This window comes from Aulostomus chinensis, chromosome 10 (genome assembly GCF_037954235.1).
Source record: "Aulostomus chinensis isolate RoL2024-O1b breed Wild chromosome 10, RoL_Achi_v1.0, whole genome shotgun sequence".
Classification (NCBI taxonomy): domain Eukaryota; kingdom Metazoa; phylum Chordata; class Actinopteri; order Syngnathiformes; family Aulostomidae; genus Aulostomus; species Aulostomus chinensis.
In genome coordinates, this window is record NC_141329.1 from 11,704,293 (window position 1) to 11,730,719 (window position 26,427).

The following is a 26,427-nucleotide window of genomic DNA, read 5'->3' on the forward strand; positions in this document are numbered from 1 at the left end:
TCACTTAGTGTATGCTGCAAACCCATGTATAATTACGCCAACACACTAAAAGAAGTAAGATACTAAAGACTTGCTAAATAAATTTGAAACTTACTGTCAAAAAAAAAAAACTCCCAATGTGTGGCTGTTTTTTTGTTGTTGTTGTTGTTGCTTAACTTTATTTCTTATCTTTGCTTCAAAACTGTGTTCTAGTGTCAAAGGGAGTTTTACCCTTTTATGTTGCTGTCATCCTCCTTTCAGCAAAAAGACAACATGCCTGCTTATACTTTGTCTCATCATCTAGAAGCAGAGAGTTCTTGAGCGGAGCAGTTATTAGCCTGATGTTAATCTGATTCATGAATCCTTAATCTGCTGCTCCTGGTGTTTTGACCAGGTGCTACGGATGATTTTGATTCAGAAGATTTCCATAGATGGGAGTCGTAACCAATGTGATTATTAACGCCTGTGTTTTTCCTACTGTTTGCTGCAACGAAAACAACGCGTCGTTTTTTTTGTTTTGTTTTTGTTTTGTTTTTTGCGGCGCAGCCCCCGACCTGATGACAAGATGATAACAGGAAGCTGCCCCGAGGTCTCAACAGCTGGCAACCGCTCCAAGACCACTGTGTGTGCCAACTGGTTTGTGTTAGACGAGGACACTGAAGCACTGAAGCAGAGACCCAGCTGCCTTGGTGCGACTCTTGGTGTTCTGTGTTTCCTGACCTCATTTGTGGGCTTGGTCGCTTTCACGCAAGCAGGCTGCGTGTCGTTTGACGTGTGTGGCGGCATCCCTGCGACAGAGGGACTCTACCAACACTGGTCCACACTCAAGTAAATCTTCTCTCAGAGGACTCTCCTCCGACTTCCTTTTGTCAACATGTTATCTGGAACATTTTACAGAACAATTTAACCCCCCCCCCCCCCTTTCTGCCATGGACCTTCCCAACACAGCCATAAAACAACAGAAGAAGAGAAGAAGCTCTTTGCGGGGGCTCAGCTTTAAATCTACTGACTTCCCTCTGAAATGGTTGTAAACCTCTCTTCATGCCTGGGAAGGTACCTGGTGATCTGTTTTAATCGAGCAGAGATGGAACGCCCTCAATAAGGTAGTGGAATCATTTACACGCAAACCATGCGATTTAGATTCGATTAAGGCTGTCTGATTTTTAAAATTTTTTTTTTATCTAACTGCAATTATTTTAACTGATGCAACTACGTTCATTGTGATGCTCGTTTGCATTGAAAAACTCTTTAAAAATGTTTGATGTAATTTTTGGGGGTCCGTGTTAAACAAGTGTGTTTTCTTAAATCTGGAGCATGATGGGTAGGCAGGATGTTGCTGCAGCACCGCTGTATTTAAGTCAAACTGCTATTTTGACACGAAATTAGCCCTGGATGCCATATTGCAATCTTGATGACATTTGATTAATTCAGCACCCTTAGTTACGACAAGGCTTTGTTATTGATGAGCTCCACATTAACTTGCTCATTTCGAAACTCTGCTCTACGTAACGCATCAATGTGATAATAAACCAGTAACGTATAAAGCTACAAGGAGCTATGTTCTGATACTCTGACTACAATTTGCTAATAATGTTGCACGTTACACGTGAACGTTTTGTACTCGTAAAGTTAGAATCTGGCATCATTGAGCGGCAGGGTCAGGAGTGTGTATCCACCACTAGGTGTCGCCCTGGCTGCGACTGTACCCCTGGGAGGGTTTTTGTTTCAGCTGGCCTTTCCTCTGGATAGGCTGCTCCTTCCACTTTTGTAGTTCTTGGAATCACTAGTTTGCCGTGACATTGGTTGTAAACACACGCTGAGGATTGAAGCAAACATGATAGTTCAGTAGACATGCTCGTGTGAATCGCACGAACTCCTTGTTACAGGGCATGGAGACCTCCCTGGCTACCGAGTTCAGTCACAACTGTACTCTTTTGTTGCATTTTATTGAGTTTTAATGCGCTGCAGAATTGTTACACAAGGAGAATTATGATATCGTATCTGGAACCGACTGAGTCTTTGCAGCTGAATTTTCCATTTGCATCATATTCAGAATGAGAGTAAACAATCTACCTTTACACTGGTACCCCAGTAGCTTTTGCCAGTTTTAACTGTAATAACTCGCATTGCCTTTTTTTTTTTTTTTAATAATCGACGACTACATTATCATATTGTTTCATAACACGCGCTATATTTTTCTCCTAGAAGTATCAGCTGTTGAGTCATGATGTTTTTCTTGTGTCCAAACATTTCAAGACTGTTATCCCAGCATTTTTTCGGTGTTGAGAAACACGCGTCTAATATTGCCGCGCTGTGATTGGATGAGGATGGTTTCTGGCTCGGGCGCCGACCAATAGGAAGCCGCTGATGTTTGCGCTGCGCTGCTCGGCTGCTATAAATCGGCGGCAATGACGGACGAGAGAGGAACGAGTGATTCAAAGAGACCAAAGACATCCATCACATGCGAACCCCCCATAAGCTGTTCTGCCTGGTCTCAGACAACGAGGGACATCCGGACCAGCAAAGGCGGGTTCTACTGAGGACAGAGCGGATTCCACACACTCATCAGGTAGACTGTTCGCACCAGGGATGCGCTCTCTCGCACACACACACACACACACACTGGAAGACAGACACTTATGCATATGTTGCGTAGATAGCATCAGCATTACTGTAAGGATTTTATGTGTAGCACAGAGGACACGAGGTGCTGAAGCCTCGAACAATGAATTTTGAGCTCATCCGTCCTTCACCTCCTCCACTGACTTCAGTCTGCAAACGTACTGCAAAGCATCAAAGCTGATGCTGCCGAAGACGGTTCACATTCTCTCAGTGTCATCGCTTCCGTCACTGTCGTCTGGTTTGATGTTGGTGTGTTTTGTGCTTCAACAGACGTTTGGACTGTTCGATGGTCTCGGGGAATAACTGTCCTCAGCGTCTTTTGTCTCAGCAGCATGATGGTACTTCCTCTGTACTGTTGTTGTTGACACTGAACAGCTGACCGCCCCCTGCCTGGTTTGCGTTAGGCTGCGGAGAAACTATACTTGTAATTTCGAGTGCGGTTTCAAAATAAAAGCGCAAATCCTTCGAACGTGTCCGAGGGATCCTCATGATAGTTCTGTTCTCCCATTTTGTTTTTTAACAAAGATGTTAATCAAGTTCGTTCGTGCCAGTTACCTCAGTGGTTTACTCTAAATACCCCAACGTTTATTTTATTAAACATTTATTTTTTTCTCGTTTTAATGGGATACTAGTTATAGTTGTTCATGAAGGAATTGGCTGATGAACAGCTTATATGATTTATCTGCAATGTAAACTTCGTTTCTCTAACCCCTGGTGGATACACAATGGAAAACGGGATGAATCATATTGTCACATAAAAGAATTGCTCCCTAAGTATAATTTTCTTGGAATAACTTCTTCACCTCTTAAGGAAAAGAGGTGGTTTTTGAATCTTTGAAAGGCCATTTATGAGTTGATATAGTTCATCTCTATAAGGGTGACTGTAACTCTGGGTCGGACGTGCTTTTTATGTTTTTTTTTTAAATTCTTGTTATAGAATATTGTGTATAGCTTAATAGTATTTTATTTTGAAAGTGGCAAACTGTAAACCGGAAATGTGTTTTCGTCGTTTGTCTATAACTTAACGTTGTGCGACGCAGATTGGAGGGGGGGGGGGGGGGGGGTGTGCGGATGATTTCAGTCCAGTTCTGACCAGTTCTTGTGCTGCTCTTCATTCTCTCCTATATTCTTACTTTATTGTTCTCTCTGCAAGGGTGATGATGATGATGATGATGATGATGATGAGCGGATCTGCCATAAAAAAAGAATCAAATTGACTTCTGATCCGCGGCTACATGTGTGATTGTCCTTGGATGCATTAAGCTCATGTTCAAAAAGTAGATATTAATTAATATTAATTGTTGTCACCTCCAGGTCCTAACAGGCTGAAATGATCGCTGCTGTTGTTTCAGGACATTTTCTTATGTTCTTTTTCAATTTCCAAGAGTTTTTTTTTCCGCCCGCTTTTCACGCTTTTCTCCCCAGTTGGTTTATAATGTTTACATTAATAAACTAATGTTCAAACCCAGGTAAGATGTATTTTTGTAGGCCATGTTGTGTATGTTAATGTCACGGTCACAATAATGATGATGAAGTGTAATTACATGCAGCGCTCATCTCGCGCGGCGCTGGTTCGAACCGGCTGGAGCTGGCGCTGCGTTCACGTGCCGTGGTTTTCTATATACACTTAGACCTCCCTCGCGATTGCTTTGCCGCAATTGACACACGCACGCACACACGCACTTTCGCAAACGTTTGCGTCGATGTTTTGATTTGAAGAGCAATAGAGCTACTAATTACACCAATTACAAATGGCGGAACAAAACATTAACGGCCATGGAAGAGACTTGGGTTTAATTGTGTGTGTGTGTGTGTGTGTGTGTGATAGCTGGGGTCAGTAGCGTCTCTTGTCCCTCCCCAACAGGGCCTGAACGCAATACCAAGCTCACGTGTAGCTGTTCCACCAGCTATGTCACCAACAGCCAATCAGAGTAGAGATTTAAATCTCGCCAGCCAATCAGACATTTCAAGGGCAGGCTTTTCAATATTTATGGGAGGGGTTGTTGCTCCTGAAGGTCTCAGCTGTTTTCTGTTTGTGTTCCTCTGCCTCTCCATCACCATCATCATCCTCATCCTCATTTGGTATGAACAAAGACAGGAAGGAGAGCCATGTTGTGAAACCCTAAGTACTGTTACTGGGACGTCAACATCCATGTCTCTTCATCTCTGTGGTGTCCTCACCTGGTTTCTCTCCCTTCTTTCTCCACCAGACTTCTTAAAAGAACCCCCAACCCAGCTAAGATGGCTCCCACGTTGGCCACAGCTTTCTCCCGCCGCTGGTGGATGGCGGTGACGGCGGTCATTGAAAACCTGCTCTTCTCCGCTGTGCTGCTGGGCTGGGGCTCCCTGCTCATCATGCTCAAGTCAGAGGGCTTCTACTCCTACCTGTGCGCAGGAGCCGGTGAGCATCATCATCGATAAGTTGCGGGCTCCCATTTGAAGTGATTTTGCTCAGTTTGGGCCCTGAGATGTTTGGGTTGACTTTCAGATGTTCTTCACAAGCTTTTAAACTGACTGACCTAAAAAAATAGTGACATGTCTGAAGTATTTTTGGAAATTTTCTTAGTTTATCCCTTGCTATTTGTCAGACTACTTTTAACAATTGGATTTTTTTTTTTCTGTTTTGGTTTATATGATAACGTATCAGTCAGGAAACCTTTTTTTTTCTGATGGACAGACGTTCTGCTGGATGCAGTACTTAACTTGTAATTCTGTGCATTTTAATATATGTCTGTTTAAAAACCTGAGTTTTATACTTAATTCTAGTGTGCAACAAAAAAAGATAAATTACATGTCAATAGAAACTCGCCAAACTGCCACCTCTTTTTCTCTTCACCTTCTGCAGCCCCTGTGTTTGGCATGCAAACCTGCAGCACATCTGTAGTGCTAACAGGCCTCTCAGTCTTTCACCAGGACAGCCTCATGTTGGACTTTCTTTTTTGAGTCAATCACTGTGTGTATGGGAAATTAACGGGCCTCGTGCTGGACCACACCCAAAAGGTCTCCGAAGATCTCCTGATTGCAGCACTTAGTGGTGCTTTACACACACACACACACACACACACACACACGATAGGCTTTAGCTACCTGTAAATTAGCCAACATGCAGGAATCACGCTGAGCGAGTTGGTGGGGTTTCCTTGTGGAAAAACAAATCAATAGTACTCAATATGCAGGAGACAGTCAAAGGACTATACAGGCTTCAAAGGAGGCAGTGATGGGCTCCCACACAACAACCCCCACCCCACCCAAAACAGAGAGATTATTCTAACTGTTTCGTCCTCCATGATGAAAGCTGCAGCACTCAGACGCTCATTATTAGCTTGTTTTATTGTCATACAAATGGTCCTGATGAACAAATGTAGGTCAGACAAACATCTACAGCCTGCTGCTTCTACATCACCCTCATCGTGTCCTCCTTCCATTCGTGAACGAGCCCATCCATCCGTGTGTTTTATCACACACTGTCTCTGTGTTTGGGTTGCTTTGCAGGGGTTCACTTGTTGGTATGAGCTCACACTGTCACATGACTCAGCAGCATCCAATACCACCATGGGTCTTTATGAACCTTAAATAAAAATGCACCGTAATCCAGCAGCCTCTTAATCAGATTGGATTTAGAGGAGGGACCTGTATGGATTCTTCTTCTGCCGTCTCACTCTGACTCACTCATTTAGTCAGCAGTTTCAGAGTTTAACGTGTGATCCGGGGAAGAAGTTGAGACATACCTTGTGTTTGTGTATAGTCTCTTAGAGCGGTGGGTTTGTTTGTGTAGCTTCTGGGTAAGAATGTGCAGACAAGCAACAAGTAGAGCGAATTCTCTCAACTCCTTTTACACTCTGGGGAAGATAAGAGGGCGTTTGACAAGTTGATGACCCTCCATCAATGTCTTATAATTCCCCAGATGCTTCCTAACCATCACTCAAGCCCACCCCTTGACACAGTAATGTGTCCTAGCTGAGCCTTGATTTTTAAAAATGAGCAACTGTGTTTTGATTAAAGAAGAGGTGTGTGCGTGTGTGTGCGTGTGTGAGCGTGCTGTGGGTTTGTTTATCTCCCTAACATCCTCTCTGATCACTGTTACAGTTTGTTTTGTTTTAATGTGAGGTGTGTGTGTGTGTGTGTGTGTGTGTGTGTGTGTGTGTGTGTGTGTGTGTGTGTGTAGGGGGCAGGTCAGAGTTCCTCCCTTATTGACTCAGGGTTAATGTGGTCATTTAAAGATTAGTCAGCTGCTGCTGCTGTCGGTGGGACAGAGGCTATTGTTAATCTGATGCTCAGTTTTCTTTTCGACCCCCAGAAGCTCCATCAGGAAGTTCATCATAAAGCAAAGTAAACAGATTGATTCCAGTTAAGCAGTGTAACGTGCCTTAATTTATTCTGCATTATCTATTAGTTTTTAGAAAGAAATGAGATAAATAATACATCTGTTCATGAACACTAAACTTCCACTTCTAAGCAGGATTGTATGATTATTACATGTATTATAATAATATTATTTAGGGGAGCATGAAGGTATCAGCACATCACTGGTCTCTGTCCAATCACAAATATTTACTATGTATATCTGCACAAGATTACAGGTGAACGATAAGTAATGCAAGGCAAAACTGGTTAAACAAAACATGAAGTAAAATAAAGCAAATGAAAAATAATAATATTCAAATTCCTTTTTGTCATTTTTTTTATATATACATTTTGCTGGCGCGTTTTTATAATAATTTTTTCGCAAATGAGTTCCATGAACCGCAGGCAAGCAGATGTTCAGTTATATTGTTTATCAGATGCAGCTCAGGCTTGAGTTGAGTCAACTTGCCTCCAGGAATGAAAAGAAGAAAACACTCTCATGATTAGGAGCACCCCCCCCCCCCCCCTCCCTCTAGACACCAATGTGTAACTGCTGAGTCTGTCTCTATTGTTTTCCTGGCAGTTTGACCAAAAACAAGTCAAGGTGAATGAGTTGTTTTCCTGCATCAGAGCTCCTGCTGCGCCCCGTCAGTGTAGCAGCAGTTTCACCAGAGGCAGCAGTCTAAAGGAGACCAAAATAGACCTCACATGCACTCACATGAGAGGCAGACTGAGCTGTTGTCTGTTACACGCCATTCAGGGGTTCACTTGTATCTATTTCTGGAGCCTTGCTCATTCGCCCTTTCTGATGTTGTTTCCCCTCCGGTGTGTTTGCTTGACCTTTATTTAGGCTCTTGGCTGATTTCAATCAGCAGCTCCGCTTAGGGGAGGTGCGGGGGAGACCTCAAAGAGCAAAACTGAAATAACAGGAAGACACTAGAATGGAAGAATGTTCTTATGTTATTCATAATTAAAATTTCAACCCAAAAATCCTTGTTTTATATATTTGTGTCAAGCAGTAACAAAACTGGATTTTTACAGAGACGACATTCGTTGAAATGATATTTGTCAGAGGATTCTGTTGTTTGGTGCTTGGAGAGTAAAATTCACACAAATTATCAAGAAGTGACTCACATGCACACTCAAAAATCTGTTCTACAGTTTTGAGACATCCTGCTAAAAACTGTTAGTAACAACTTAAATGTTAATTCAGAGAAGAAGAGAGGTATTATCAGCAAACAAGTGTGTGTGTGTGTGTGTGTGTGTGTGTGACACTTCATGTATTTTTCAAGATAGAGATTAAATAAAGGTTTCCTTCTGTCTCTCCATCCAGTCAATGGCTCCAACCTCAACGTCTCCAACACATCCAGCTCAAAGGAGTCCCAGGCAGAGGAGCAGCTGGAGATGAATGGCTGGCAGATCTGCAAGGACCAGGACGAGATGCTGAACCTGGCCTTCACTGTGGGCTCCTTCCTGCTGTCCGCCATCACGCTGCCCATGGGCATCATCATGGACAAATATGGTCCTCGGAAGCTGCGACTTCTGGGCAGGTGAAGAAGATCTCAGTGCGTGTTCATCTGCAGCCTTCCTGAGGAATCTGGTTTAATAGTCTGTGTTTTTCTGTCTCCAGTGCCTGCTTTGCCTTCTCCTGCCTACTCATCGCCTACGGAGCAAGTGACCCCAACAGTACGTCTCATACATATTCACTCAGGGTTGTCTCACTCGCTCCTGTCAGGCATGTTGCTCTGGTGGCTGACACATAATTTGAGCACCGCCCAGCTTTCATCAGATGCCAGAGAGACTTTTGGTCTAAACATTAAATTCCAAGAGGAAATGAAAATTTGGTTGAAGTCAAGCCCCAGCGCTGGACACAAAACGAGTGAAATATCAGTCCGAAAAATCACAATATAATGAGATTTTGGTTATTAAACAACATCTGTTCATCTGACCTTTTGTGTGTGTGTGTGTGTGTGTGTGTGTGTGTGTATGTCAGCAGATTAACCTCAAATGTGTGTGTCACAAATCTGCTTGTCCTCCTGCAGATCTGTCCATCCTCATCTTTTTCGCCTTGGCCATGAACGGATTCGGAGGCATGTGCATGACCTTCACCTCACTCACGGTAAGAGTTACTTGATGACATGGGGATTCTCTCAGAGAAGGCTCACTGAATCAATTCAGGAAACCATGTAATATTTTTTTCCTACCAGAATCAAACAGTCACTAAAGCCTTTGGACAGATATTTGGTGCAGTCAGAGGAGGGAAGGATGTGTGACAAGGGGCTGATGGGAGGAGGAGCAGCAACTGTAGTGACGGAAGGAAATGGAGGGAGGTGAGAGGATAGGCGAAGCTAGCGGTCAGATCATCCCATCAGCCAGAGAAAGTGCTGCATCACAGGAGAGAGGGAGAGGGGGAGAGAGAGAGAGAGAGAGAGAGAGAGAGAGAGAGAGAGCGAGAGAGCATTTGTAATCTATTATTCACGTCTGCTCTGCTCTTTCTGGCTGGCAGCCAAAAAAAGACCTCTCCTCATGACTATTTCATCAAAACAAGAACTCACACATCAGCAGTGTGTTGTTGTGTATGCCTACAGATGTTACTAAAACAACAGAAGACTCGCACACAGAACAAAAAGATGTCAAACGTCTCTATTTCACATGTCGCAGGATTTTACTGAGTGAAAAGATGTGCAAACGTGTATTGAGCTGAGCAGACGTGTGTTATGAACATAAAGAGAACCAATCAGGAAGATTACCCTTCCTATCAGACATCCATTGGAGCTGTTGTGTCTGCAGCATGGACAGACAAACAAGAAGCAGCAGCATGGGAAGTGAATGTGTGTCTGTGGTTGCGTGTGTCTCCCCCACCCTGGCTTTGCTGTTTCCTATTCAAGCAGTCTACTGGGACCCTTGGATACACACACACACACACACACACACACACACATAACCGCAGAAGTTGCTCAGCTAGTTTCATCCCACTTGCCCCCTCCCAGTCTTTAGTCTCGAGCCTGGTTGTTTTTGTGTTCTCCTGTTTCAACCGCTCTCACTCAGCTGTGCCGAACCTGCACGCCACTGTCAAAAGTGTTGGGTGTGCGTGTAGGAGTGTGTGTGTGTGTGTGTTTGTTTAACCGTGGACCACCTGTTACCTACAGCAGGGTGAGTTACAGGTCCCTGCAGGTCTTGACAAAGGTTTTGTTCAAATCACTGCCCTCTTGTGTGTAGGGATGCTTTCCTGAATTTCCAGACTGATGGTTGTTACCATTTCATTCATCATCAATGTCAGTGTGTGTGTGTGTGTGTGTGTGTGTGTGTGTGTGTGTTTGGGGCTCCCAAACAGCGATTTCTTTCGTCCTCGTCCTCTGCATTTGCTCTCTCTGCACCTTTGAGAAATGCATGACGGAGATGCACATTCAGCAGAGTGAAGAGATGCCCCCAACACACACACACACACGTGCAGACACACATTCACTTATAGGCATATGTTATATCCACACACACACTTGAAACTCCTCCTCTTGTTCTCTTTCTCACTGGTGGCACGTGTAGACATCCCCCCCACCCCCACCACCCACTTCCTGGGTTGGTTCTCCCGTGTGAAGCTCTGCTGCTCTGCCCCTATCTGATGCCCTTTAATGTGCACGTCCTCACCAATACACCCTCAATACACTATTCTGGAACCCTCCCAGCCCACTGATCCTTCCTCCACATGAAACATTCAAAATGGTTATTATTTTACATGTTCTAGACATTTTCTCCCTACTCTTGGTGGAAAATGCATGAACACACACATAATTGATTCTACTCAGCAAAGGTTTGAGAGTGAGGAGATCAGGCTATTTATACGTTGCAGGAGATGGCGGGCTGGGATGTTTACTGACCACCTGAAACGAAGGGGAGGGGTGTGCAGTAGGGGGGAATGATGAGTCATTTTTTCAGTAATGTGAGATGTGAGCTGGCTGTCGCTTGTACACAGTTCATGTGGATGTGGCTTTGTGAATCTGTTCTAGCTATAGGCAGATGTTGTGTGGGGGGGGGGGGGGGGGTGAACAATGATGTCAGGACGATGGAGCTATGTGGTCTGGTGTTCGTCAGCTGGTGTTTGCTAATCTTGCTGTCCAGTTGGCTGCACTTTATGATGGCTGGAGTCCCATCCTACGCATCAGGAGCAGGAGCAGACCAGTCACAGCTGGTTCTCAATGGTCAGGCAGCTGAAGTTTCCACTTGCTGTAGCGCACCCTCTTCCTTCTTTCATTTCTCTCTTCTGTCTTCTTATGCAGGCTCCATCCACCCCCCCCCCTTCCCGACACACACTCACAGCTCGCCCTCCCCCCCCCGCCTTCCTCTTCCTTTTGGCTCAGCATGTTTTGTCACTTTTGTCTTCTTTGTCACTTCACGCTCCATGTTTCCATTTCCTTTTTTAACACTCAGCACACACACTCCTGTCCAGAGTGACGGACAAAACTGATGTCTTTAACATGAGAGAGAGACTAACGTTCGGACTAGTTTGGCAAAAGTTGAATGGAAAACAAGCACAAAAAGTACTGCGAAATGTGAAACTGGTAGAATGTCACTCTGATATGCTCACATTCATCTGTTTATTAAGAGATATTTGGCACAGGTGCATCTTGCGCGAAACCCTGATATGCTGCAATAACATTCACTGTCCTGTCTGGACTGCTGATTTTCATGCCGTGCTCAATACCAAAAGAGTATTTTGCCTTTGAAGTTCTTTAATGTAACACATTTTAGCATACCACAGTCTGTACAGATTCTTTGCCTGGGCGGATAACATTTGTCTTGCACACTACAAGATTTAGTTGAACGTGTTTCAACAAAAGAAAATAGTCAACATGGATAAGTAAATAACTTATTTAGATTGACACAATCGTGCAGCAACTATCTTGATCTTACTTCTATTTGATCTGCAGTCCTAAACTAATGTTTCAATCATGGAAAAGGTGTATGTCCAATCTCAGAACCTATTCAATATAAATGTGGTGTTCTCGAGCTTCTTGTGTAGTTGCAGATGTTTGGTTATAGCTTCTGGTTTGATTAGCTCTGTGAAATTGTAGAACGGAGGTGAGAGCACATCTACGACTGGATTGCTTCATGTCATCTGATTGCAGATAAACTAAAAAGCAAAATTAGTTTGGGAGAGTGCTTGTCAGCTGCACACACTATTCGCCTGCATTGAACCAAAGAATCCTGAAACATGATTGATCAATACAAGTTGGACTAGAAAGGAGAACCACTTTGAGTCCTGAACTTACCTCTTGCCAGCAGACTGTGCATTTATGTCCACTTGTAGTGCTCTGGGATAGAGCGGCTGTTAAGCACGACAGAAGATCTATCAAAGAAAGTTGCTTTATTTTATGTAAATATGATCCAGGCTGATTAGACTTACTTACTATTAGATTTCCTCGTTGTCTGGGCCTTTTTATAATCCAGACTCACATGCTGAGTCCTCACAAACACCATAAAGCTGTGGTCATGGTCAAACAAAAACCATGAAATACAGGTGGAAAATACACATTGATTCTTCCCTCTTATGAGGGGTGTGTTGTATTTCAAGACCGATCTCTGAGAGTTAGTTGGGCAAACTGTACATCCCCAAACACAAACACACAGACGCACACACACACACTTGCACGTGCCATGAACCAAGCCCAACCAACGAACTCTGATCTCTTATCTCTAGGTGACTGCAGTCCAAACACTGAGCCCTGCCTCTGTCTGCATGGTTACACTGTCACCACACCACTAACAAAGGAGCTATTCACCAACAAAGTAACAACAGTTATTATTTAAAAGAGGTACCTAGTATCTGTGAGGCTGCTTTCCATCTAGTCTGCACTCCAGATAAACATGTGTGTCCTAGCTCATATTTTATCAGTATTAAAACCAGGATCCAGGAAACTAGGCTGGTAAAATTTCCACAACAAACTGAACCGAGTGCAGCTAATATATGTTGCGAAAACATTCTGATAAAGTGAGAAGCTCGAGTGGCAGGTGCAGAGAAAGACTGGCACTGGGTGACCCTCCCCTAAATTTCCTTGGTGATGAGCTGTTTAGTTGGGTTTTCTTTTTAAATGAGCATCTTATGTATTGTTGCCTTCTCAACATCCACAAGCTTCAGCATCTCCAGTATGTGCAGTTTTCCAACCCTTGGGGCTATTTTTGATCAGTACTTTTGATGGTGATTGGATGGATAAATAATTTGTCATCCATTTGAGTGTTAATTAACATATTGAACTTACTGTGGATTGATCAGTTATCTGGCAACCCCTGACAAGCCCAGGACTTCCCTGAAGTAGTATCAGCACCCCCCCCCCCCCCCCACGGCAACCCCATAAATATCTAGTTTACTAGTCCACTGCTTTGATTATGTGTTTCCCTTTTTTATTGATGAACTAATTTTTTGTTTTTGATGTTCAAGTACACAAATGCTAGCTGTTTTTTAGGGACTGTTGCAAAATGTACCCTGGAGGCAGAGAAATACAGCACATTCCATTGATCAAAAAAACCACCAAAACACATTACAGCCCTTCAGTTATAGTTGATTTATCCTTGAAATTCCTGCAAAACAACTTGACACCATCATCAGCTGGGCCTTGTGCTGAAGGCTAAAGTAGCTAATGTAAACTAACTTATTCATGCCATCATATATTGTGGACAAAACCCCAGAAAGAGTATATTCATATAGAAAGCCACCGAAGCCATTGCTTCATATCCTCCGGTCTCCTGTCTACTTGACTGATGTGTTATTGACTACAGCTACAAAAAAACTCTGTTATCGTCTACTCATCATGCCAGACAGCTGCTCCTCCCAACAACACTCAAGTCATCCTGTTGCTGAACCCATTAATCCCCACTTCTCCTTTCATGACCAGTAGAACAAACCGGTTTGTGACATGATTTGGGAAACAGCGGTCTCGGCAGCTGATTCAGGCCTAGTAACCCAAATAATCTCCCGGTGTGATGTAATCCCAGATTTTTTTCAGACCGCAATGAGAGCATCACATGTTTTTTTTTTTTTCCTACTGCGGTTTGGACATATGACTGCATGAGCAGATGCTTTAGTGCTTTGCCATTGCACTGCGCACTCTCATGATCCTGTTCTGTTGTTGTCTCCCACTTAACTCCTAGAAATTATTGCCAATGGTAACAGTGCTCACTCCAAATGAACTTGTTTCCCAGAGTGAGCAAACAAAGCTGTGAGTGTTAGGCAGAAACAACATGCAGGTAAAGGAGGTGAGAGGTTAGTGCTGACTCATGGTTTGTACCTGCAATGACAATCTGGAAGCGAAGTTATGTTTATTAGCTTTCATTCTTCTTCTCTTTTGTCTTTGTTTGGATTTTGCTTGGTTTCATTTGCATTAAGATCATTGGAATCAAGAAAGATCATCATAAAAGTCTGACTAAAAGAAAAAAGATTTGAGAGTTTCACATAGCTTTGCAACACGCTAGACATGAGGAGGCGTCAATCTGTTGACGCTGCACAGCTCATGTGAGTCTGCCTCAATTCGTCATGCCGACCACATCAGTTCTGCTAAGCTGTACACAAGCTGAGCAGGTCATTTGTGTCTCCTCTCCTCTCCAACAATGAGGCCAAAGGTCACCCATCTTAACCCCGCGTGGTCTTCTCTGTCACTCTGTCTCCTGCTGTAACGTGTCATAACTGGATTCTTCCAGTTGAGTGCCGCCCCAGAGAAATGGAGACATTTGGGGGCCCTTGTTATTTTGGTAGTGATTGCTCAGAATTCACCTTTAGTCCAATTAATCCAGGGAGTGACGTCTCTGTGGGGTGAGAGGGTTCAACTGGCTGCCTAACAAGCTGCACCCCTGTGGTGAACCCTGGGTGGAGTGGATGTCAGATGAGGTCGATGAGAGAGAACCCATAATAATGCTTCCACTGAGGATTAGCACCCTCATTCGTACCTCCTTGCTCCCACACATCCACTGCTGGTGACTGGAAATCAAACTGACAGAGATGATATTACTTTCAGGCGAGTCCTAATGGCTTCTTTTGGCTCCCTTTGTTTTCAACTTCCTGCAAGAGGTTGTTTACAGTTTGTAGAAGACCAGTTAAGAACAGTGTGTCCTCTCGTCTTGAGCTTTGGTTCAATGTCACGATGCAAGACTTCTCTCTGCTCTGCTTCAAATGCTGGAACTAAAAACACTCCATCACTGCTGCTGCTGCACATTGTGTACTTTGTGGTGACAAGCCCTCACATGAAGAAAAAAAAACAAAAAACAGGCCAAGTATTTGTTTCTCTGTGTTGCATCAAATTGGGCAGAGTGAGTCTTAGTGTTGGAGAAAATTTGACAACAATGTTGGGGGAAAAAGTCCCCCCCCCCCTAAAAAAAAAATTGATATACATCCATCGTCTACCGCTTATTGGGTGGGGGGGGGGGGGGGGCTGGAGCCTATCCCAGCAGCCTTCAGGCAAGAAGCAGGGTTCACCTTGGACAGGTCACCAGTCCATCACAGGACCAACACATAGAGACAGACAACCATTCACACTCACAGTCACACCTACGGTCAATTTAGAGTATCAATCAGCCTCGTCCCCTCTTGATGTCTTTGGACTGTGGGAGGAAGCTGGAGTACCAGAGAGAACCCACACAGGAACAGGGAGAACATGCAGACTCCACACAGAAAGATCCCGAGCCCGAGCCGGGACTCAAACCCAGAACCTTCTTGCTGTGAGGCCACAGAGCTGACCACTGCACCACTGTGTCGGCCACATTGATATACATATTACAATATTTTCTATGGTATTTACAATCATGTACCAGCTAGCACAAGTTCTAATGAAATCTAATATTTTTTTGTGTAATATTTAAAAAATGTTTGAAGATGATAAGAATTTAAAATGATATTCCTCTATGTTCACATGCTTATTAAGATCCCATCCAGGACAGTGTTGGTCACATCGATGATGTCCACTTTTCGATCTTTAAATATTGTGTATCTCTGTGTCTTTTTGTGTGTGAATGTGTTTATTCTGATCCCCTGCTGTTCTTTTTGCTCTCTTATCAGCTGCCAAACATGTTTGGCGACTTGAGGTCAACCTTCATCGCCCTGATGATCGGTTCCTACGCCTCCTCTGCTGTCACATTTCCCGGCATCAAGGTAACATTTGATTTGTCACATCAATCAACCAAAATGTAAACTATTCCTTTTCTTGCAAAGTGATGAATTCACACTGTATCAGGAAGAATAATGAAGATGACGTATGTTCTGCAGGTGATCTATGACCTGGGCATCGCCTTTATCACCATCTTGCTGGTCTGGGCTGGCTGCGCCTGCCTCGTCTTCCTCAATTGCTTCGTCAATTGGCCTCTGGAGCCCTTCCCTGGCCCAGAGGACATGGACTTCACGTAAGACTTCTAGACACACTATCTGGCACACAGACACACACACAGGCATCACGTCTCTTGCCTCCAGCTATGCTTGTAAATCTGCCATTGTAATGCTTTTAGCTAGCATTGGCTTAAAACAAGCTGTAAGTCATACTTTGGCTTCTAGAGCATCCTTCATTCTCCAAAGGAATCACTTACTGGCCACACACACATGCAAAATATCATAAACAATCATCTGCACACTAAATCCCAGTGAAATTCAGCTGAGGCCCGTTGGACATTGACGACAGGAAGGACCATAAAACCAGAAGATCAACTGGCTTTGCTCTCATTCTCCTGGATCTTTTTTCTTTTTTCCCATCTCCCCCTGCTGGCATTCCTCTTTCCTTTATGTGTCTGTAATGTGCTTTCTGGACTGATCATCTTCCAACAGCTCCTTTATTCATCCTACAGGGTGAAGATCAAGTTCAGCTGGCTGGGATTTGACCACAAGATCACAGGAAAGCAGTTTTATCGGCAGGTGACCACCGTGGGGCGTCGTCTTAGTGTGGGCAACTCCATGAAGCAGCAGCAGCAAATGCCCCAAGATCTCGCCTCGCAGGAGGCCAATAAGCTGTGCCTGTCTACCGTCGACCTGGAGGTGAAGTGCAAGGCTGCAGAGGACAGTAAGTCGAACAATGGCAATTTAACTTGAATCAGTCTAGTAGCAGTGGTGACATTCTGTTAGAGTGGTAATAATAAAAGCAACCATTCATGGCTTTTTTTTCTGAGGGTTTTGTTGCCATTTGATCACCAAGACTGGAATCCCTGACAAAGTGCTGCAAGAATGCCACTGCCGTCTGTGTCTGTGAGACAGATAGGACTGAAATGATAAAATGGAGCAGATTAGTCAACAGAAGTTCTCCTTGTCTGGTGCAAATACAATCCCGCCATTTGCCATTGCCCACTTATGAATATTCAGTCTTTCAAAAGCCCGTCTGCTGGTAGAGTTCAGCGTTGTGAGTGAAGTGAGCAGCAGAGAGTCTGTGTGCCTGATTGTTCTGAAAGGTCAATAGACAAAGGACATCTAGACATCAGAACTTCCCACAGCCCAGGGGAGGCAATGCATGAACACTTTACAAATATCTCCTTTTTTCTGTCTGCTAAAGCCTCTTGAATGTTTCCAGTGCACAAAGGTTGAATTCATGGATGAAATTAGATGATAAGTTATATCCAGCCATACATGACATGTTCATCCAAGTTTGTTTTAAAATCCATCAGAACCGGAGCTGATAAAACCCCATGCCTCCTTCAAGAGTTGTTTGTCTGAACACATCACTGCAACTTCAGCAGCATCACCTCTGAACATAAAAGCTCAGGACCCTGACCTAAATCTGTACTCAACAATTAGGCCCTCAAATCCCCATGATAACCCATAAATGCCCCCTTTACCTCTGCCCCATATCAACACTAAGTGACCTCTAATGCCCCCACAGCTCCAGGCAGTCAGCCCCTCCAGCTCTTCCACTTTCTTGGGGTTTGAGTCTCCCAGTAACCTGTGTGTGTGTGTGTGGTCTTTCGCCTCTTGATCTCTTAAGTACCAAATGGACCGTAGAAGAAGTTCAGACCCCCCCAGCAGGTGTGGGATGTGCTGGTGGGGGCAGAGAAGCAGTTTTATAGGTAAAAGGCCAAGCATCGTATGTGTGTGTGTCTGTGTGATTGTGTGTGTATGTGTTTAGAGTACAGTCAAGATGCCCATGGTTGGTTTCTGAACAGCTGGACATGTTCTGTCTGTAGGCACTTGTAGAAGTTCATTAAACACACACACACACACATACCGTTTCTTCTCTAATTTGCTGCAAAGTGCAAAGGTTTGTTTTTTGGTATTCACTTATTAACTCTTTGAATTTTTAGACATTTTTCATCACCAGCAGCAATTTTCACAGTATTATTTAACATAAAATATCTGATCCTTCTCTACACTGTCATGATTTCAACTGGAAATAGATCTTCATTCAGTAAATCAAGCACATTTACAGTGATTACATGCAGGATTTCATGCAGATCCTGATTAGAAGTTCAAAGCTCTAAATATATATTAGATAGAGAGTCTCGGGGATGCGGTCTGGTCCGTTGGCTTTTGCGGAGGTTTATTCTATCTGAGTGGGTGCATTCTTGTTCTTAACATTTGAACATCAGTAGAAACACAAATCCTGCAGTTATATTGATTCACTCAGTGTGCTTGCTGTGTTCTAGCTTAGTATGTAAAGTAGCGGTGAGCCAGCGCTTCAGACAGTCTTTTTTTCCAAATCATTTGCTCATGTCAAAACAGAATTCAAACCGTGCTTGAGCTTCTTCAGGTGCATAAGAAATGAATGTACTTTTTACCGCTCTGACCACTGCTCGAACAACACTGAATCACTCCATGCTAGGAGGTTTAGCAGTGGCATTCTTAGTTCCTCTTTTCTTGTCAGTAACATAAAATTGTTTTGTACAGATGTCCAGTTCAATGCCATCACGCTTGCTAATTCCTTGACTATTCCTTCGATGCCACCATTTCATCAACGTTTCAGACTTTGCAAGTTTCACTCAGGGTCTTACTGCTGACTAGGCTAACATAGTGACCAATGGCTAACATCAGCATGCTACATTTACCCTTTTATCGTTTTGCTAGCTTGACTAAGCTGCTAGTTTAGACGTTTCCAAAAACATTTACAGGACGTGCATGACAAAGAGAGGAGTCACGGTACACATGGACTGTAAGATTAAACTGAGGGCTAAAAAAGTACCATCGTATTTAAATTAATGCAGAAGAACATCTCATTAATGAGGGTCATTACTCTTATTTGGATAATGAAAAAAAAATTTTTCAAAAAAGTGAATAATGTGACTTGCAGATATGACCCAACCATCAAACAAATCCTTTAATAACAAGCCCTCTCAGATGGATACCTGTTGTTTTGGGTAATAAACTCAGCTCCATCTGTGCACCAACCATTAATTGGTTTGTCCACTGCTTCACCGTATGGGCTGTTGTGTCCATTTTCCATTTATATTCACTAATTCCATTAATGATCAACTCCCTTGAACCCACCTGTCTTAGAAAACCTCAGCGTCTCAGTTTCTCTAGCAGGTTTCAATGTGTTGCTGGGGTAGCTGAGGGCCGATGGGAATATTTAGAGGACCATCTCTTGACTAGCACCCCTTGGAAGTCGCATGCTGGTGTATTTTTCCATCGTATGAAGTGTATGAACTGCTAGGACTTCATACGCACATGTAATACTTTTGGGTAAAGAAGAATGAAATTCCTTTGAGAGGACCTGATGCTGTTGAAAGATGAAAATGGTCTTTTCTCCCAAGCATGCAATGATAAATAATCAAATAAGAGCAGGTAACACATCAGCAGCATTTGCAACAGCTTGTCTGTATCTGTGTTTCCTTTAACATGTCTTAATAGACGTACTGTGTCAGAAAGGGTTGACAGAAATGGCAAAACTCAAAGCAGCATCCTTGGTTTTGCAAATGTTTCTACTCTAAGGCGGTTTTTGCCTTCTTTAAAAAAAAAACTGCATAAACTCTAAACCCAACGGTTGTTTTGTGTTTTCATCACAGGGCAACATGAGTACTTCGTAAGGGAAACATGTTGTTGGAAAAATGTTGTTCCATGAAATGTAGCGTCATAGTCACAATGTGAAGAACGTGCAGATTTTGTACAGCTTTAACTCTGATGGCCTCAATTGTCTCATGTCTCTGTAGCTCAGTCCTTCATGAAGAGCATCATCAGCCCCATCTTCCTCCTGAGCCTCATCACTATGTGTGTGACCCAACTGCGCCTCATCTTCTACATGGGGGCTATGAACACCATCCTGGAGTCCCTGACAGAAGGAGACCTCCCCACAGGTGCGTGTGTGTGCTTTAAGGTCGCATAGTGAATGACTTGCACTTTAACTCATTTTTACATGTTGCACTGGATATCTCCTCTCTCTCTGCTCACCTACCGTAACAATCCTCTTTGTCAGCTAAACTGCCTGAATGCTTGCTGTTAACACCCCTCTGTCTGTCCTTTTCTGTTTGTCTCTCTCGCTCTCTCTCTTTTCCCATCATGCTGGCTTCCTGCTGCTGTTGCAGTGGAGAGGATGCAAGTGGGTAAGAGAGTTTAGGCCAAACCTAAAAAGATCTAACCACCTATATACCCTTCACTCCCTCTCCTCAGCTGTCTGCCTATGTTATTTGTCTTGTGAGAGCAAATGAGTCAAAAATGGTCTCTCTGTTTTTTTCTCTCGTGTTTCTCAACTCCAAACTACTCACACTGATCGTTTCATTTCAACAACAAAATAAAACATGATCATAACTTTGCTGCACTTTCGTCTGTCTCTCAGTGAGTGTCTACACGTCTATCTTTGGTGTCCTCCAACTTTTGTGTCTGGTCACCTCCCCTGTGATCGGCTACGTCATGGACTGGAGACTCAAGGACTGTGAGGATGAGAGTGAAAAATGTGTCAAGAGGTAAGATTAAAAAAATATGAACAATGGAAATGAATAATAGAGTAGACCCGGGGAAAAAAGTTAATGTGATTGTTGTGTGTCAGGGAGCCTGGTCAGCCCCGTCGGCCAGACAAACAAATCCAGAAGATCGTCAATGCCACCAGAGCCTTCATTTTCACCAACCTACTCCTGGTTGGCTTTGGAATCACCTGCATCATCCCCAATCTGCCTCTTCAGGTACACACACATACACACACGTGCATGCACAGGAGAGCTTGTGATGGTTCCTGACTAACTTGGTACTTTAGTGACACCTACTGGACAAAGCATATACTACTACTTCTGGATCTCATTTAACAAAAATGAAAACAACTTCACATTGCAGACATGAAAGCCGTGAACTGACCTGACCCCTCATAAACAAATCTATGTTTGTTCTTCAGATTCTCTCCTTTATCCTGCACACCATAGTGAGAGGCTTCATCCACTCGGCTGTCGGAGGCCTCTACGCTGCTGTGTAAGCGTGTTACCTTTTCAAACGCTCATGAAAACTCAATTCAACATCATCTTAACCTCATAACACAGAATATGGCCTACACTTGATACACCTATGGAAAGGTTTATTATGAAATTTGCCAAACAAAATTACTCATACACACAGTTGTGCTCTTCTTGGCTAGCTTATTGGAACCTGGATTCAGTTCTAAGATTAGACACAAAAATAGAGACACCATTGAAGGGTACAAATGGGGGAGGGGGCAGTGGGGGTTGTGTACCCTTCAGTTTACTTTGTACCCTCTCTATTATTCAAAACTTCTGTCCGGCTGACGACACATTTTGCACTTTTAGGGAAACAAATGCGCCTTTGATTGAACATTTTTCAAAAGTCTTTGTATACATAGTCTTTTTTTTCATTTTCTGAGTGTGTGCAGTGAAGATTGGCAATAATTTCACTAAAAAGCAACACACCATAAGTTTAGTGATGTGTGTTGTTTGCCCCCCTCAAGGTACCCGTCCTCTCAGTTCGGCAGCCTGACAGGCATGCAGTCCCTGATCAGTGCTCTGTTCGCCCTCCTTCAGCAACCCCTCTTCATGGCCATGGTGGGACCCTTGGAAGGAGACCCCCTCTGGGTAAGATAAATAGATATTTGAATAAAATGACTGCAGTAGCAAGTAAAATGAAAACTGACCTGTGCAACTTCTTTTAGGTGAACGTGGGCCTGTTGGCGCTCAGCATGCTTGGATTCTGCTTACCCGTCTACCTGCTGTGCCATAGCCGCCACCTCCAGCGCCTCCGAGATGAGCGCGACGACGATCCCAAGATCAACATCAGCAGCAAGCCTAAGGCTTTTGTCTAGACTATGAGGAAGAATGGAGAGGAAGAGGAGTTTCTTCAAGATGTACAAGATGAGAGAGGAGATGAGAGGGGGACGGGGAGCTGCTGAGGTCACTGTGTGCTACTGAACTCCTCCTTGTTGCTGCAGCGTCTCTCTCAGTCCATCTGCTCCCACAGATTAATCCATCACATTCCCAGAACACTCATACACACACACACACACACACACACACACACGCACTTTTCTACAGTACTGCCAATCACATTTAATCAAACCTTACTGCACACCACTGTGACACCCAGTTTAGCCCCACTGATATTGTACACTGTGAGAAACCTGACACACAAACACATCATTTGGAGCCTGCTGGAGACTTGACTACATCTTGGAACTGAGCAGAAAATAGACTAAGGGGGAGAGAAGCAGCAGCATATGACTTCTCCTCACATCTTTTCTGGTCTGTTGACATTTTTTATTTATAAGCTGTTTTGCTGGCGGTGTCCAGCCTCTACCTGTCAACTGAAAAAAAGACAAGACATAGACGATGCCAACCAATGAAAACTGCAGTGAGGAGATTTTGCGGGAGGCAAAATGTCAACTCTTCACCCACGGTATTGTGTATTCAAGCCAGCTCACCAAAAAAAAAGAGGTATGTTATGATGATGTTAAACACTAGTAACCATGATTCATCTTTTCAGACAGCATTTTTAATCAAAATGCCTGACTTCTGTTTTATTTGTGTGGATTGAAAAATCCTCTGGGAGACAAACAGCATCCTCACTTCTCCTCTTGTGCTCAAGGGCATTAAGAATTTAAAGATTCAATAGCAAAATGGTGGACATGGTGGCTTTTAAATCAGAAGAAAAAGTGTGTGACATAATGCAGAAAGTTTTCCAGGGTTTAATGAACTACACTGCATGCCACACACACACACACACACACATACACACATACACGCGCACACAAACTCACACTGCTGGGTCTATATTGCTGGATGACACATTCAACTTGCCATGTCAGGGTGTTTTTGTTTTTTTGTTTTTTTACATCATGAATTTCTACTGTGTATTTGTATCACCATACTGTATGTTACGTTGAATATTTTTCCTCAATGTATTTTTTGCAATACGAGCACAGGCGTGTTATGACCGCTTTGTTCCTTCAGAGCGGCTGGACAGGACAAAGCTACGGGAGTGTGTTTGTACAGGCTGGAGTGGTAATCTTTTTTCGCTACACATTTAGAAATTCGCTGTAGCAATAAGTGCTTGTGTGAGGTGCTGGGCAACATGTTGACACACAGTCATGCAGATGAACGTGTACATTTTATGGACTGTATTTCTTAACCCAAAAAAGGTGCTAGTAATATTACAGACATTCGCTTACATTTTGCTAGGTTGAGGTCATTCGTCGTCAGAGGAAACAAATTGCCCTTAAATTTAGGGTAACAGAGCATTAGTCTGTTTAGTTGTAACTGCTGCAGCAGCAGCTCTGGGAAACTTGAACTCACCTCTTATAGACACAAAGGGAGATTTAAACATGCTTGAAGGTTAAAAGACAAATTTAAAAACATGCGGCTCCAGCATCCTATAATAAGACTCACCACAGACAGTGAAGAAGAGGAAAATGGGGTCTTAAATAAATATGATTAAGCTCCTCGGACTAACAGAGGCACTTCCAAAGACAGCCATCCCCCTCCCCAGTGCCTCTCTGTGTCCACATGATGGGAGGTAAATCCAGGCAGGATGTGGCAGATGGGGCCACCCCCCCCCTCATCTATCTATCCATTTTTTGCTTTCATCCATCCATTCATCTGCATATCAACAGAATGGGAGACAAGTCTCTGCCGCCGTCGCAGGGAATGACCGTGTGAGAAATGAATGGCACACGATGCACTTTAGACCTCTAAAATGGTTTTGGAACGGTTCGGCCCCACTGATATGTACAAATGCTGCAAGGTTGCTTACCAGTGGTGCATGATGCAAGAATGTATACTCCGATTTTTAACTCAGATTATGGGAATGGGAAGATGCTATTATTTTTTTAATATTCATAGAAAATGTAAGATTGCCTTCATGTGTGTGGCGGTGTTGCAGAGGCTTGTCTCTCAGTTCAGGAGCCAGCCTTGATAAGTCAGGAATAGCAAACTGCAGGAGTTTGTGATCCGCAAAGGAGTAAAGTGACATGTAGGGGGTTGAATTAGTGCATTGATGAACCGTGGAAGAAGTTTTTAGCACAAGAAAACTGAACATGAAACCATATAATTAAAGACACTTTGAATAAAAGTGGCATTTCTAATGAAGTTAAATATTCATTGTATTAACTGTTCCTGAAAATTATTATTTTATGACTTTCTTTATGCACAGCCCAATTTGTTGTATAGCTACAGTTCAAGTGTTATGACTAAATATTTTCCCAGGAGTATTTTCTTAAGATTATGCTGCAGCTTACGTGAGGAAGACATGGACATGTTCATTTCTCATCTGCTGGTACAAATTCATTTTAGCAATATTATCAATTATATTTAAAAAAAAACAAACAACAGACTCCCTCTATCTACCCTCAGAGGTGGAGCTTCCAAATGTTGCGCTAATAAGCTTTTTTTTTTTTTTTTTCTTATTCACTTCCCAAATTATACATAATGTGTCTTATGAAAGACATTTATAATTTAAGGCACTAATTTAACTCCGTACAAGTGTCGCTCATCCTGGGGCTCCATCCATGATGCACATATATGATATAGTACTGTATTCCTGTGATTGTGGGTAATGATGGTTGCAGATTTTCTAATTTGGCTGGAAATTCATCCCGTCATGAGTGAGATTCTCTCCAAGTGGGAATCGAATCAACACTTTCACTCACTGCCATAACCTTCAAGGACCCCCCCCCCCCCACCACCATGCCATCAACCTCCCAGGAGTCTACAGGAATTTGCTTTTTGATTAACTGAACTGTTTACTGTCATCTTGTGCTCACAATGGGTGTTTTTATGTCTGTTTGTGATGAAATGAAATGGACATTTCTGCTAGAGCACTGACGCCTTGTTTTACTCCTCTGGCATGTTTTTTTCTACTTACCGTTATGTTTTATTTTAGTCATATGATGATCTCATATTGTATATTTGCTTTTTTTCTCTTGTCTTGTACCACAGTATAGCCATTGTCATCTCCAGTCATGTTTGACAAAAAGATCAATATATGAAACAAATTAAACGATAATTTGTACGACCGTGTGTTTCACTTGAATTGCATGAAGATGATTTCAGCGATATTGTGGAGGTAGGAGAGTACTTCTTTGAGAGCAGCAGGGGTCAGCATTTCACACTAGTACTGTTAGGAGTGGTATCTGCAGTAGAGGAGGAGCAGTGAAATAAAAAATAAAAAAATAGGAACATGTTACCGTTCAACCTGATGAGCAGCATTATTAAAAGTTTCTTCAGCGTGGCCCTGATCACTAAAGTACATCCTGACACGTCTGTCTGTGAAACAGGTTCAACCAGATTTGACAGTTGATGTACCATACATCATTGGTTGTTGTCTTTCTCGTTCTCTCTCTCTCTTTCTCTCTCATTCTCACACACACCCACACACCCACATACTTTCACCTTTCAGTAGGCAACTCCACCCTTTGGGAGTCTTTATCCTCTCACCACTTGATACTGGTAAATTAAACTTTAGGCAAGCTTCACACCTGCAACCATTTGAATATCAAGTAGTGTTGGAACACACACACACACACACACACACACACACACACACATAGGCATACACAAAGATGCACTCACGTTTGCATCCGGCAGGCTCAAGGATCTTTATGTAACATATTATATATGTACAACTTCCAACGAAACAAATCCTGAGGTTGGTGCTGATGGGGGACATTTACTTAAGTACTGGACCTAAGTAGCCACAATAAAACTAAGTAAATCATAACCACAAGTCAGGTAATAGCAGCCATTTTGAAAGGTCATAGCAGGGTAAATACAATCAATGACTGGGTAATTATGGTCTGGTTCTATTAAGAAGGCCACAGCTTTTTCTGTGGGTCAGTCCAGCATTTACAGAGTGGCAAAGGATGCTATTTATAGCACATTAAGGATGCTATTAACAAAACATCGGCAGACTAACTCATATTCTTTGAGAGTACTTATAAGGGTATTTCTTACTGAACTTCCTCGGGGCGCAACAGCAATGTGTACACCAAGTTTGATGTAAATCAGATGAACAGTTGTTAATTGAGTCACAGACATACAGACCAGGAGAGGAAGAAGTACAATTTTATTTTGCTTGAGGAGAAGTAGAAATAACAAGATGAAATAGTC

General features: G+C 43.1%; 1 protein-coding gene and 1 long non-coding RNA gene across 4 annotated transcripts; one reads left to right on the forward strand and one right to left on the reverse strand.

Moving 5' to 3' along the window:
* The first annotated feature begins 1,043 nt into the window (after nt 1-1,043).
* Nucleotides 1,044-25,330, forward strand: LOC147254418 (large neutral amino acids transporter small subunit 4-like). 3 transcript variants are annotated; one of them, XM_086216039.1, is made up of 16 exons: nt 1,044-1,082; nt 2,236-2,548; nt 4,812-5,002; nt 8,279-8,495; nt 8,576-8,631; nt 8,988-9,064; nt 15,986-16,078; nt 16,193-16,326; nt 16,762-16,973; nt 20,044-20,187; nt 20,416-20,433; nt 20,667-20,793; nt 20,877-21,009; nt 21,216-21,289; nt 21,780-21,903; nt 21,981-25,330. In XM_086216039.1, the coding sequence occupies exons 3-16, from the start codon at nt 4,843-4,845 to the stop codon at nt 22,128-22,130; spliced, it is 1,719 nt and encodes a 572-aa protein (XP_086072165.1). In that variant the 5' UTR covers nt 1,044-1,082; nt 2,236-2,548; nt 4,812-4,842; the 3' UTR covers nt 22,131-25,330. The 3 variants fall into 3 exon arrangements, with proteins under 3 accessions (XP_086072165.1, XP_086072167.1, XP_086072166.1); XM_086216041.1 differs by lacking the exon at nt 20,416-20,433 and having other exon boundaries at nt 1,045-1,082; XM_086216040.1 differs by lacking the exons at nt 1,044-1,082; nt 2,236-2,548 and adding an exon at nt 4,618-4,683.
* LOC147254419 (uncharacterized) lies at nt 11,998-12,399 on the reverse strand. The gene is made up of 3 exons (XR_015118042.1): nt 12,351-12,399; nt 12,213-12,289; nt 11,998-12,073 (listed from the first exon to the last, which is right to left on the reverse strand). It is a non-coding gene; the product is annotated as an uncharacterized LOC147254419 (long non-coding RNA).
* Nucleotides 25,331-26,427: the final 1,097 nt, after the last annotated feature.

Coding starts and splice junctions, on each gene's coding strand:
- LOC147254418 (XM_086216039.1), top strand. CDS start 4,843: ATGGCTCCCACGTTGGCCACAGCTTTCTCCCGCCGCTGGTGGATGGCG. Junction 8,632..8,987: donor CGGAGCAAGTGACCCCAACA/GTACGTCTCATA, acceptor GTCCTCCTGCAG/ATCTGTCCATCCTCATCTTT. Junction 21,904..21,980: donor TGGAAGGAGACCCCCTCTGG/GTAAGATAAATA, acceptor AACTTCTTTTAG/GTGAACGTGGGCCTGTTGGC.